This window comes from Nematostella vectensis, chromosome 4, assembly GCF_932526225.1.
Source record: "Nematostella vectensis chromosome 4, jaNemVect1.1, whole genome shotgun sequence".
NCBI lineage: Eukaryota > Metazoa > Cnidaria > Anthozoa > Actiniaria > Edwardsiidae > Nematostella > Nematostella vectensis.
The window spans coordinates 15,123,832-15,136,085 of NC_064037.1; the positions used below are offsets into that span (position 1 = coordinate 15,123,832).

Below are 12,254 nucleotides of genomic sequence, written 5' to 3' on the forward strand. Positions count from 1 at the left end.
TCCTGGGTACGGGCCTGATACACACAACAACTTGTGAGATAGTTCGGTAAGATTCAAAACATGATATTCATAGATTTATAAGTCATGTTATAAATCTTTTTTCAGGCCAGTGTTGTTGGTTGGTGAGACCGGAACGTCCAAAACGGCAACAACTGCGAACTACCTTCGCGGAATGGACCAGGATACCACGGTAAGCGAAAAAAAAAGGTGATTGAGGCCGATTCATGATCTTAATTGACTTTGTACTGTCGATTGTCGATGTCGATTGAAGTATATTTTCCTGAGTGATAGGGCGGTCAATGAATATGAGTTGGACAGTTTAGGCCGCTACAGGAACAATTCGGTTAATCTTGATTGAGAGTGTTCTTGAGGTCCGATCAGTTGGAAGTTTGTTAAGATGATGTTTATTGAAAGTATGTCGAAGGTTCTTATTTAAAGTAGTGTGGTGTAGTTTATATTCTAACTCTATTGCTCCGTATACAGTTACTGCTGAACATCAACTTTTCGTCGCGTACGACCTCAATCAACGTACAACACAACCTCGAGGCAAATGTGGAGAAGCGCACGAAGGACACATACGGTCCCCCCATGGGCAAGAGGCTGCTTGTGTTTATGGACGATATGAACATGCCACAGGTATAGTAAATATAAAGTACAACGCCACATAATGCATACCTTCGGTCATTTGCAGAGTGTCGTTATATGGAGGCTCTAGAAATGGTCTAATAATTTAAGAAGGACCTTTAATTAAGGAGGATTAGTACGGGGACTGCACTTTGTCTGGCCTTTCACCCAAAACCTGCCCAGCGTTGTTAAACCTACCAGGGACCAATACTCTAATTGGTATAGCCCTCAGGATCCACAAGGCATGCAGTCCTCTCCACCACGTAAAGGCGCAGGTCTTGGTCTTGGTTATATATCCAGTGTGTATTTTTATTGACTCCCTCGTGCGCTTTTGACAGGTTGACGAGTACGGTACTCAGCAGCCCATCGCGCTTCTCAAGCTTTTGTTAGAGAAAGGCGGAATGTACGACCGCGGTAAGGAGCTCATCTGGAAAAACGTCCGGGACATCGGCTTCGTCGCCGCCATGGGAAAGGTATGATAGTCAAACTAACGCTGTTCCATCCACCAGATTATCTTGCTGAAGTTTATGGTGAGTTCCAGCTAAGTCCCGGGCGTTCTTAACGGGTTTCCCGTGACTGGGTTCCCTGTGTTAGGTAGAGTTGTCACAGGAAACCATCTCTCCGAACACCTAGTGAGATTCCCCAAATCCAAAATGGCGACCAGCGAAATAAAATTTGAGCGCTTTGATTTGCACAGTCGCCAAGCTCTGTTCAAGCAATAACGACTAAAATATCAGACAATCGGGACAGTAATTTTAATTCTTTGTTTTCTTTTCTTTGAAAATGATTTCCAAACCACCCAAGTCTTGAAGAAGAGTTTAAATCGGAGAGTGTCTTAAGAAATCAGGGAGGTTTTTGGCGAATGTCACTTGAGCCCTATGCCAGCCCGTGTGGTTTAGCCTATCCCAGTTCCCATGCTGCCTTACGGTTTCTCTCCGGGCACAGGAAACCCGGTAAGAATGCCTGGTACTAGGCTGGATAAACTTCTCGCTCCGAGTTGGGGCCACGCTCCTAGATACCTTTAGGTCAACACTCCTGCGAAAGGGGGATATCTATATTCTCGCCACTACCAGTTATATTGATCAGTCTCTCAATCCTCAATCCTTCAAGCTTTAACTAATTTGTTGCACGTTTTTTTTTTCGCGAAGAAAAAAAAAACAGACGCGACACTCCTGAGTAAACTACTAAAAAACAAGCTAAAACGTTATCTTTTGATCACTTTCACTTCTAGGAGCTATGACGATTTTTTTACTACTACATGCTCACACACATTGCCTATGTTCTCTTCTTCAGCCCGGTGGTGGCCGTAACGAGGTCGATCCTCGCTTCATCTCACTATTCAGCGTGTTCAACGTGACGTTCCCGTCCGAGGAGTCCCTGAGGCGTATTTACTCGTCTATTCTAACCGGTCACCTTCAGCCCTTCCCTAAGAACATCCAGGATCTGGTGGAGCACATCACTACTTCCACCCTGGAGCTGTACACCAACATCATCCGCGACCTTCCACCCACACCCTCCAAGTTCCACTACATCTTCAACCTGCGGGACCTGTCCCGAGTCTACCAGGGTCTGTGCCTGACCACGCCCGACAGGTTCGACTCGCCCGCCAAGTTCGTGCGCGTCTGGAGGAACGAATGTATGAGAGTGTTCTGTGATCGTCTCACTAACGAGGCCGACAGGGAGACTGTGTCGGTGAGTAATAGGGCGGGTGCATCGGACGTAGGGATCGTAGTAGAGCCAAATGTCTGGGAGGGGAAGGAGGGCGGATATGAGGAAAGCCAGAAGTATAAATGCCTAAGAAAATAAAATGCAGTTTCCGAGGCAAGGTTTTCTTTCCTTATCAAGTTTTGCTCCTACTCAATCAGACGTATCTGCTCCATTGCCCGGCCTTACACAAGAACCCTGCTATGTATGCGGTTAGCGTGATACAAAAATCCGTCTACGTCAGGTTGTCTAACGCCGTGCGAAAGCGTCTCTTTAAAAGGTCGCCCAGTACTATAATTGCCGTATGTTTGCAAAGAAAGGATGAATCAAACTTGGGTGCGGCTTTGATTGTTTGCTTTGCTTGACTACCCGCTATTCCCAAACAAGACAATGATAATAGATTCGAGAAGGTGGCGCAACCTGAATATTTCGGCCATCGTATGGGTCACACGTTATTCACACCCCTACTTCCTCTTGAACAGGGCTATATCAGCAGTCTCGTGGATCAGAACTTCAGTGAGCACACGGATCTAGCCATGCGTGACCCGTGCTTGTTCGGTGATTACCGTAACACGTTGACTGAGGACCCAAGACTGTACGAGGACGTGGTAGACTATGACGCGACTAAAGCCATCTTCGAAGAGGTGGGTATTCGCTCAAAACAACAACAACAAATGAAAGGGGTGGTTGACTATGGCTCTTTAAGTCGCGTTCGTGTTTAAAAACACGAACGCGCACTATTCAAAGGGACTTGCCTTAAAGGCCCTGTCACACGTAGATTTTTCGGTTGCAACTTGTCTCGCAAAAAAATTGTTGCAGGTCGCACGCGCCCTGTCACACGTGAAGTTTTTCCTGCGACTTGAAAAAAATTGTTGCAGAAAGTAGAAGAGCGTTCTACTTTTCGTGCGACTTTGAGAAATGCAAAACAAGTTGCAAAGGGGGTGTCACACGCAAAAAAAATGCGCGTGCAACCTGCAACAGTTTTTTTGCGAGACAGATCACAAGAGAAAAAACCTACGTGTGACAGGGCCTTTAAGCAAGCTGTCATTTGACTTCACTCAGTGCAGAGCTCCGAGAGGCCAGAAAGCTAAAAGAGCTAAAGATTGGTCGAAAACACACCATTGAAGTAAACACAGTCTATTTTTTAGCGTTTTATTATAACAAAACGAAAAACAAGAGAGGATCAGATAGGTTTTGAAGTGATGAATTTTGAAAATTTGTTGTTTGTTTGCGCGCGCACCTGAATGACGCCATTTCAAATGAGCGCGCGCACGCTGTTTTTGAATTTTATTTTTCAATTCAAACGAGCGCGCGCTGTGTTTTATTTCTCAATGACAATTTTTGTTCTAGTTTTTGTAGAGAATTGAATACAAACACTTCCCCGAATATGCCTGATAGTTCTTTAGCAATATCTTGTACTTTACAGTTGTCGTAGTTTGTCGTATGGCACTCCATTACCCTTGGTAACCAAGGCACGGTGTCATTTTTCTTGCTAGAAGCATACCTAGCTCACGGTGTCATTTTCTTGCTAGAAGCATACCTAGCTCACGGTGTCACTTTCTTGCTAGAAGCATACCTAGCTTTGGATACCCCATGTACCAACCTTTTAACGTATACCCAGGTAACAAATGTATGAGTGCCACGGCTGATAAATTCATTGTGACATTAGTATTGCTGGTTAGTGTTGCGTATATCTGCTAGATACCGCACGATACATATTAGAGAGCTTAAGCAAGTCAACACGAACGGCATCAAAAACGGCGCGCGCGCTCACGAATTGCTAAAAAACGGCGTTGACGTCCGTAACCGCGCGCGTAGAACGTAAAAATAGGGAAAATGCCGTTCTAGATTTCCTGTCACGGACGTCAACGCCGTTTTTCAGCAATTCGTGAGCGCGCGCGCCGTTTTTGATGCCGTTCGTGTTGACTTGCTTAAGCTCTCTATTATTCAATGACACGCATCTCTCAACACAAACACTCTAAAATATTTAATTGTCCATTCTATAGATTTTTTGGTACCTGATTATCGTCTGTTCTTAGATCCTTGAGGAGTACAATATGGATCATGCCCCAATGAACCTGGTGCTTTTTGACGACGCCCTTGAACACTTGACTCGTATCCACCGCGTAATCCGCATGGACCAGGGACACGCCCTCTTAGTAGGTGTTGGTGGCAGCGGCAAGCAGAGCTTGACTAAGTTAGCGGCGTTCTCGGCGGGCTGCGGCGTGTTCGAGATCACCCTGACCCGCGGCTATGACGAGAACAGCTTCCGGGAGGACCTGAAGGAATTGTACAATAGCTTGGGTCTAGAGAACAAGAAAATGGTGTTTCTTTTCACTGATGCGCACGTCGCACAGGAAGGTCAGTAAAGCTACACCTGACGCACCGAGTCCGAAAACTTTCATTCCGCCGGACACACCATGCCCGGACAAACGTTACCACGCCCGAACTCGCCTATTGCTGACGCACCTTCCACGGACACTATCGCCGTTGACACAACATATCCGGTGACGCCTTTAATACACACACAATGCCAGAACACACGTGTTACTGTCATTCCATTTTTCTGTTATTCCTGACACAACCAAACTCTATAGTGCTGGTTACTCAATCTATGATATTGCTCTTCCTAGGCTTTCTGGAGCTGATCAACAATATGTTGACGTCCGGCATGGTACCTGCCCTCTACCCGGACGACGAAAAAGAAGGCATTATTGGACAGGTGAGTGACGGTCTGGCTTTTTTTTTTTTTTACCGTTTAGCGTTTAGCTTTGTGTGTGACGCCTTAGCGTGCCCTGAAATATGTGGCATCCGTATAACCTCTCTGGATTTCTAAATATTTTAGCAATTGAATTGGGTCATTTATTGAATACCACCGTGATTAGATGGATTTTATTCGCTTTTCGTACGAAAAGTTGGCTTCGAAGTCTTAAAATGCACATGATTTTGGGGTATTACTTGTGTCGTTTTTTTTCTGGTGAATATGTGATGCCTGTTTTGTGTATATGCGACTGTCGGCTTAGGTGGCCTTGTTTGGCACGGGTATGGCGTCCATCTACGTCGTAGGCTGTGTATAGTGGTGGCCTTTGCTTAGCATCAAATGTGACTCTTTTATATATATGTGCATTTTCTGGTTAAAGATTTTACACGTTGAAGGCCATAAGTTAGAGAACGTGCACATGTTATCAAGCAACCCTTTATATGTAAAGATAATTGTACACTTGTTGTTGCAACATAACCGTTGGACTCCTTAGCAGGACTGTGCGACGTGATTATTATTTAAATATCCCTCGTAGGTTCGTGACGAAGCCAACAAAGCTGGCGTGCCTCCCGCAAGAGAGTCCATATGGCAGTATTTCGTGAACAAATGTGCTAATAATCTACACATCGTGTTGGCCATGTCCCCTGTCGGTGACATTCTACGCACGCGTTGCCGTAACTTCCCCGGCCTTGTCAACAACTGCAGCATTGATTGGTTCACTGCATGGCCCGAGCAGGCCTTACACGCTGTCGCATCCGTCTTCCTTGGAGAGAATGTGAGTACTCTTTCTTATCATCCTTCCAAAGGAATATCCCGTATGATATCTATAATCCCCCTCTGCCCAACGCCTTGCTCCTTTTAGCTTTCTTTTTTCCCGTCTACACTTCATTATCGTCTCCCTCCCACCCTTACCCTGTAATGCCTTGCCTATTTTATTTATTCCCCACCAATGCCTTGCATTACCACCACCCCCCCCCCCCCCCATCACTAACACCAATCTCCTTATCTTTTCCTCTGCAACGCCTCATCTCCGCTTTTTCAACCAAATGCCTCACTTTACTCAACAACACTTTCTCTTTCCCTTCCGTCACTACCAACACCACATCATCAACTCTATTATTCACCACACTCTCATCCCTTATCTCCTCTCCCATGTCCCCAACGCACCACTCTTTTTAATAGCACTTATTATCAACTTCCCCATCCTATTCTGTCCACATTATCTTCTCCCTCCCCCTCCCACCCGTGGCCAGACCCCAACCCTTGATTCTTTATATGCCTTGTTTCTTTATTGTCCCTAGTCCAGACCTGGGACTCTCTTTGCGCTCGACATTCTGGCTCGCGTGAAAGAGTCCAGTATTTATTGCATGCGCATGCGCGAACATGTACCAATCAACGATCTTCACAAGAAAGTTAAAATACGGACGCGCGCAATAACGGACGTGTCGATTCCCGCTAGACCTTGTCGAGTGCAGAGCTCCGAAAAGAGATCATTGCTAAGTTAAAAAGAATGTTTTATACTACTGAGGAATATCAGCGACCTGCATAGGATTTGTTTTCGATAACAACGAGCTAAAATGTGATTGAAAATTAAATATTTCGAAACAGTGCGCGCGCGTTTGACGCTATGTATAAAGCGCACGCGTGAAAATAACGAAAACTAAAGTTCATTGATTTATATCTTTTTCAGACTCTAATTATCATCTGTCCCGTTCCCGGAAAGACTGACAATCGAGTATTAACCCAAACGAACAAAATTAGCCTCGCTCGTGCCTTTCGCAGCCATCTTGAACTAAGCAACCCGGCCACACCGCATATATGCGGTGTATTTTCGCGCATGCGCATGCAATAAATACTGGACCCTCTTTCACGCGAGCCAGAATGTCGAGCGCGAAGAGAGTCCCAGGTCTGGACTATATTGTCCCTTATCCATCATCTCTTTTCTTTCTTTACTTCATTTAATGCGTCGCCCCATATTCCTCTACAAACCTCCCTTCAAGCCTCGTTCCATCTTCTTTACCCCTACCTTCTTTATTAATTGCTTCTGTACAAGCTTACCTTCTCTGTAAATGTATTTATTTAGAATGACAAGATTCCTGACCAGTACCGTGAGACTGTGGTGGACCATGTGGTGTTCGTCCATCAGACTGTCGGTACATACAGTCATTCTTTCCTTCAGAAGCTGCGTCGTGTTAACTACACCACTCCCAAGAACTACCTGGATTTCATTAGTACGTACAACAGGCTGCTGGAGATCAAAGACAAATACGTCCTTGAGCAGGTGAGAATGATTCAATAAAATAACATATATACGGAATTCACAAATCCACTTGGTAAAACATTGTTGCTAGCATGAAGTGTTGGTCTATATATATGTTATGGTGTAAAGGCAGCTCTTGTTAAAGCTATGTAGTTTAACTATACTCATTTGGTTACTTCGCGTGTAAAGCTACAGTCCCTCTTTTCTTTTAATCTCGCTTTGTTCAGCCAATCCATTGTATCTAGTGATATGGTACATTATTTCGCTTTGATCACTAGACATCTATTACTTCCCATCCATTTTTGGCACTGTCCTTAAATTTGCTTTGAATACTTGTTACTATTTTCCTTGTATTTTTTGCAACCGTCTGGAAGAGTAAGGTCATATTTTCTTACATGTTTTACCTCCCATGCATTAAGTGGCATGTCATTTTATTCTCCACAGTCTTATTATTTATTAGTATTTAGCGCCATCTTTTATTTCCCATGTATTTAGAGGCATGGTCATAACATCCCCACAAACTCATTGCTTCTCTTGTTTTTAAGTGCCACCGTCTGGAAGGAGGTCTCGGTAAGCTCCTAGCGGCAAGTGAACAACTTGCTGAGCTGAACGAGAAGCTGGCCGTCCAGAAGATCGCTGTGACGGAGAAAAGCGAGGCCTGCGAGAAGCTTCTGGTGGAGATCCAGCGGGCGACGCAGCAGGCAAACGAAAAGAAAGAGATGGCTATCGGCAAGAAGAAAGAGATCGCTGAACAGAACAAGGTGATCGTCGTGGAGAAGACGGAGGCCGAAGAAGCGTTGGCTGCTGCATTGCCTGCCCTGGAAGAGGCTAAACTGGCTCTACAGGACCTCGATAAGTCCGATGTCACTGAAATCAGGTGTGTATTCCAAGGCGTTACTGTACGATATTGACTCTAATAATTTGAACTCGGATAACTCGATCTCCCGGGGGTTTCACATCTCTACTCTAGAGCTCAAAACTCCACAAACTATTAAGGAGTTCCACTTATCTTCGCGTCTCTTTTGTGAGATATCATTTGCCATAGCAGAAAGTGCACTGATCTTTCACCACAGTGTCGCTAATGCTTAGGACAGAGATTCAGTTACCTGGATGTATCTCGCTGTATTTCGTATGCCGCTCACTCCAGGCGTGTTTGGTAAAAATGTTGAAGTATATTTAATTAAAAAGTTCTGTTCCCTCGGGAAGAAAAACCGGTCGAGGTCGGTCAATTGTGTGAGGCCAGCCTTGAGGGGAGGGGGTTTCACATCCAGTTTAAATATATGGTTACATATATTTTCGTTTCAGTTGTCCTTCAATTTTTCTTATAAAAAATACCCTTTGGTCAAGCCCCAGTTTTGGAAACGACTAAACTAACTCGTAGAAGCTTGGTGTCCACATCGGCTGGATGCACTGCAAATGAAAGTTTCGTTTATACCTAAGAGGGCCTTTTTTACTGAACGTTCATTGTTTTTCGCTGTATAGGTCTTTTGCCAAGCCTCCACGTGCCGTGCAGATGGTTTCCGAGTGTATCGTCGCGTTGCGTGGCTATAAAGAAATCAGCTGGAAGTCTGCCAAAGCCATGATGTCCGAGGGTAATTTCCTCAAGAGTTTGACTGAGATGGACGTGGATGGTATTACTACCGGGCAGGTAAGAACACTGGCCTCTTTAACCTTGAGTCTGTACTGCAAAGTACAAAGTGTCGGCTGATTTGATGAAACCAATGCAATATTGTCGATTCAATTTGGTAAATAAGGTATTTTAATACCTTAAAAACTGTTTTTAGATGGTTATTTTGATATTTTAGCATCATGTGCCTTCCAATATTAAATGAAAACAATAATAAAGGTGTGGCTGACAAGGGCCCTCTAAGTTCATTAAAATGAATACCAGCTTCTCTTCCCCCATTGACTTTTAGAACACCAGGATTTGTGCCATTTACCCAGTAAATACCACTTTTCTATTCATGGCCCAGAGAACACCAGCATCTGTACCCTTGACCCAATGGATACGGGGACCTCGCCGCCCTTGACTCAATGAACACCGGCTGTTTTACGCTTGCCTTATCAGACAAAGACCCTCTACTCATATATGTAATTACTCGTTCTAATGTGGTGTGAATAGGTGAAGAAATGCCGTGACATGCTGAAGGAGATGAACACCACAGTTGAGGAGATGAAGGAAGTCAGTAAGGCTGGCGCCGGACTCTTCAAGTTTGTCATCGCCGTCATGGGCTATTGCTCCGTTGCCAGGGAAATTAAGCCCAAGAGAGAAAAGGTATTCATGTTTCGCCGTGGGCATTTATGGCCTAATTGTAACGATTTTGCCTTTTATTTCGTGTTAGAAGCCTTGTAACTTTGACCATTTTCATTCTGCCCTCAAAAAGTCGTAATAAGAGGAAATTTGGCAGAGTCGACTACCAGAGTGTATTTGGTTGTTTATCTCAGATTATATGTACTGTACTTATTTAAGTGTGGAATGCACATATTTCAAACAAGGTTGAACCAGGGAAGTGTAAGGACACTTCCCTGGTTGAACTAACGTTGGATTAATGTAACGCAACCCACATTGTCTCATTGAAAATGTGATTAAAAAATGCAGGTTTGGTTTGTAGTATTCTAGGCATTTGCATAGCTTGCAGCGACCGGGATTTAGTTATTGATGTCCGTTTTGAAGGTGTATAAGCAGGGAAGTGCCTGTACACTTGCTTATACACTTCCCCAGTATAAGCTACTGAATTTTCCTTGTTGCTTGTTAGTTTTGCTTGCTCTCATGCTCCCACAGCTTCATTTTAACTTCTTGTTCTTTTTTTTTCTTTACTCTCGCCAGCTCTTACGACCCTATGATTTTATTGTTGGTTGCTCTTGTTTTCCTCGCTCTAACGCCTATTATTGTCCCTCGTGTCGTTAGGTAGCGCGCCTAGAGCGTAACTTCCACTTGAGCAAACGTGAGTTGGAGAAGATCGAGAAAGAGCTTAAGGCTCTAGAGGAGGAGCTAGAGAGACTCGGCAAACAGTACGACGACGCGATGCGTGAAAAGTCCAGTCTGCAGGAAGAAGCCGAAATCATGGAGAGACGACTCATCGCCGCCGATAAACTCATCTCCGGACTTGGATCAGAGAAAATCAGGTGAGAACTCAAAACATATCAAACAACCAATAGGCCATTCCAGCTGTGAGCATGCGCGCCCTCACCATGGGAACCTACCTCAACTACCAGCATGCAGCGCGCGCTTCGTTTGATGTCAGTTAAATAAAGCGCGCTGCAATCTGGTAGTTGAGGTAGGTTTCTATGGTTATGCGCGCACAAAGTTATAGCTGGAATTGCCTATTCCAGCTTGAGTTCTAGTTCTGTTATATGCGCGTGCGACGTGCACGTTCCAACAAAGAAATGCACAAACAAGACAGTGTTGGCCATATCAGCTTGTCTGTACACAGCTTGTCTAACTGAGCTACTGACAGATTTGAACAAGATTAAACAACAATAGCAACAACAACAACACAACTACAAATACTACTATTTTTATTTTATACCCATAGTGAAAGCAACTGGTAGAATAAAAACTGACACTATAAGGTGGACTGTGAGTTTCATTATCTTGTGTGCCCTAATCTCCGCGGCTTCCACAGGTGGACCAAAGATCTACAAGATTTAAAAGATCAGCGTGTTCGTCTCCTTGGCGACTGTCTCCTAGGCGCAGCCTTCCTCAGTTACCTTGGTGCATTCACGTGGGATTTCCGTCGTGACATGCTGCGTAAGCAGTGGGAAAACGATGTGATCCAGCGCGAAATACCCCTCAGTAAGCCCTTCAAGGTCGACGTGCTGCTAACGAACGATGTTGAGGTCAGTAAGTGGACATCTGAAGGGCTGCCTCCTGATGACCTGTCCATCGAGAACGGGATCTTGACCACGCAGGCTAGTCGCTACCCACTCTGCATCGATCCGCAGCAGCAAGCGCTCAACTGGATCAAGAAAAAGGAAGAAAAGAATAACCTAAAGGTAAAAGGCTTAACTGAGGTCCCTCAGCCACTCCTTTGCATCTTTTTGCGTTCAAAAATTCATGTTATTTTAACAAGAAAACTTCCATCCGTGATTGAAGTATGATACTTTATTGACAATATTTGATTAAAAAACTTAAGTTTCTCGCTTGATATCGCCAATTAAAAAATGGATGCTATACATGGCTCGGTATCGAGCGGGAATGTAAAATGGCGGCGTGATTGGCGATGACGAGGTTCTAGAAAAAAATGCTGTTGAAGTCCTCGAAGGCACATCTAGAACGGCTTTTACCGATTTTCACATTCTGCGTGCCGTAGCGGGTGTACGGTCGTAACTTAGGGGATACTCCTGAGCCTTGCTTCGTTCTCTATGCCGTTGGGGCCAATAACTAAAGAACCATACACACCAAGATGTGACCTATTTTATGAGTGTGTTACCTTTCTAGTAGGTGTATTGGCAATTGTGAGAATAAACCGATAAAAATGAGAGAGGCCAAAAAGTCCATTAAAATCTGAGGAACTCACACAGTTTTTATATTGTAGGTGGTCACGTTCAACGATCATGACTTTCTCAAGCAGCTCGAGTTGGCCATTAAGTACGGATTCCCGATTCTGTTCAAAGACGTGGATGAGTATATCGACCCGGTCATTGACAATGTACTCGACAAAAACATCAAGGGTGAGCTTTTGTCCTTTGCCCTTCTCGAAATATTGAATTGCTTTCACAGCTATTGTATCTGAAATATTTTGTCTCCACAAAATATGTAATAGATCACCATCGATGAGACATGAAGAATCAATTCGTTTTCTAACAATGATCTCATTATATACCGCTATTACTGAGTCGAAGTCCGCTTACGAAGCGTGAGGAAACTGTGCGCGCAATTTAAGTGCCCTTGTCAGCCAATAC

The 12,254-nt window shown here is 44.4% G+C and overlaps 1 protein-coding gene across 1 annotated transcript in view; it reads left to right on the forward strand.

Moving 5' to 3' along the window:
- The window catches only part of LOC5507284 (dynein axonemal heavy chain 10-like), a 54,375-nt gene that overhangs the window by 32,621 nt on the left and 9,500 nt on the right, over nt 1-12,254 (forward strand). The window contains exons 39-53 of the mRNA XM_048726516.1: nt 106-190; nt 484-636; nt 963-1,097; nt 1,918-2,316; nt 2,811-2,972; nt 4,368-4,689; nt 4,962-5,050; nt 5,625-5,864; nt 7,173-7,370; nt 7,895-8,226; nt 8,832-8,997; nt 9,472-9,624; nt 10,258-10,475; nt 10,976-11,345; nt 11,888-12,023. Of these exons, the coding sequence (XP_048582473.1) occupies nt 106-190; nt 484-636; nt 963-1,097; nt 1,918-2,316; nt 2,811-2,972; nt 4,368-4,689; nt 4,962-5,050; nt 5,625-5,864; nt 7,173-7,370; nt 7,895-8,226; nt 8,832-8,997; nt 9,472-9,624; nt 10,258-10,475; nt 10,976-11,345; nt 11,888-12,023 (3,158 nt within the window). The remainder of the gene's footprint in view (nt 1-105; nt 191-483; nt 637-962; nt 1,098-1,917; nt 2,317-2,810; nt 2,973-4,367; nt 4,690-4,961; nt 5,051-5,624; nt 5,865-7,172; nt 7,371-7,894; nt 8,227-8,831; nt 8,998-9,471; nt 9,625-10,257; nt 10,476-10,975; nt 11,346-11,887; nt 12,024-12,254) is intronic.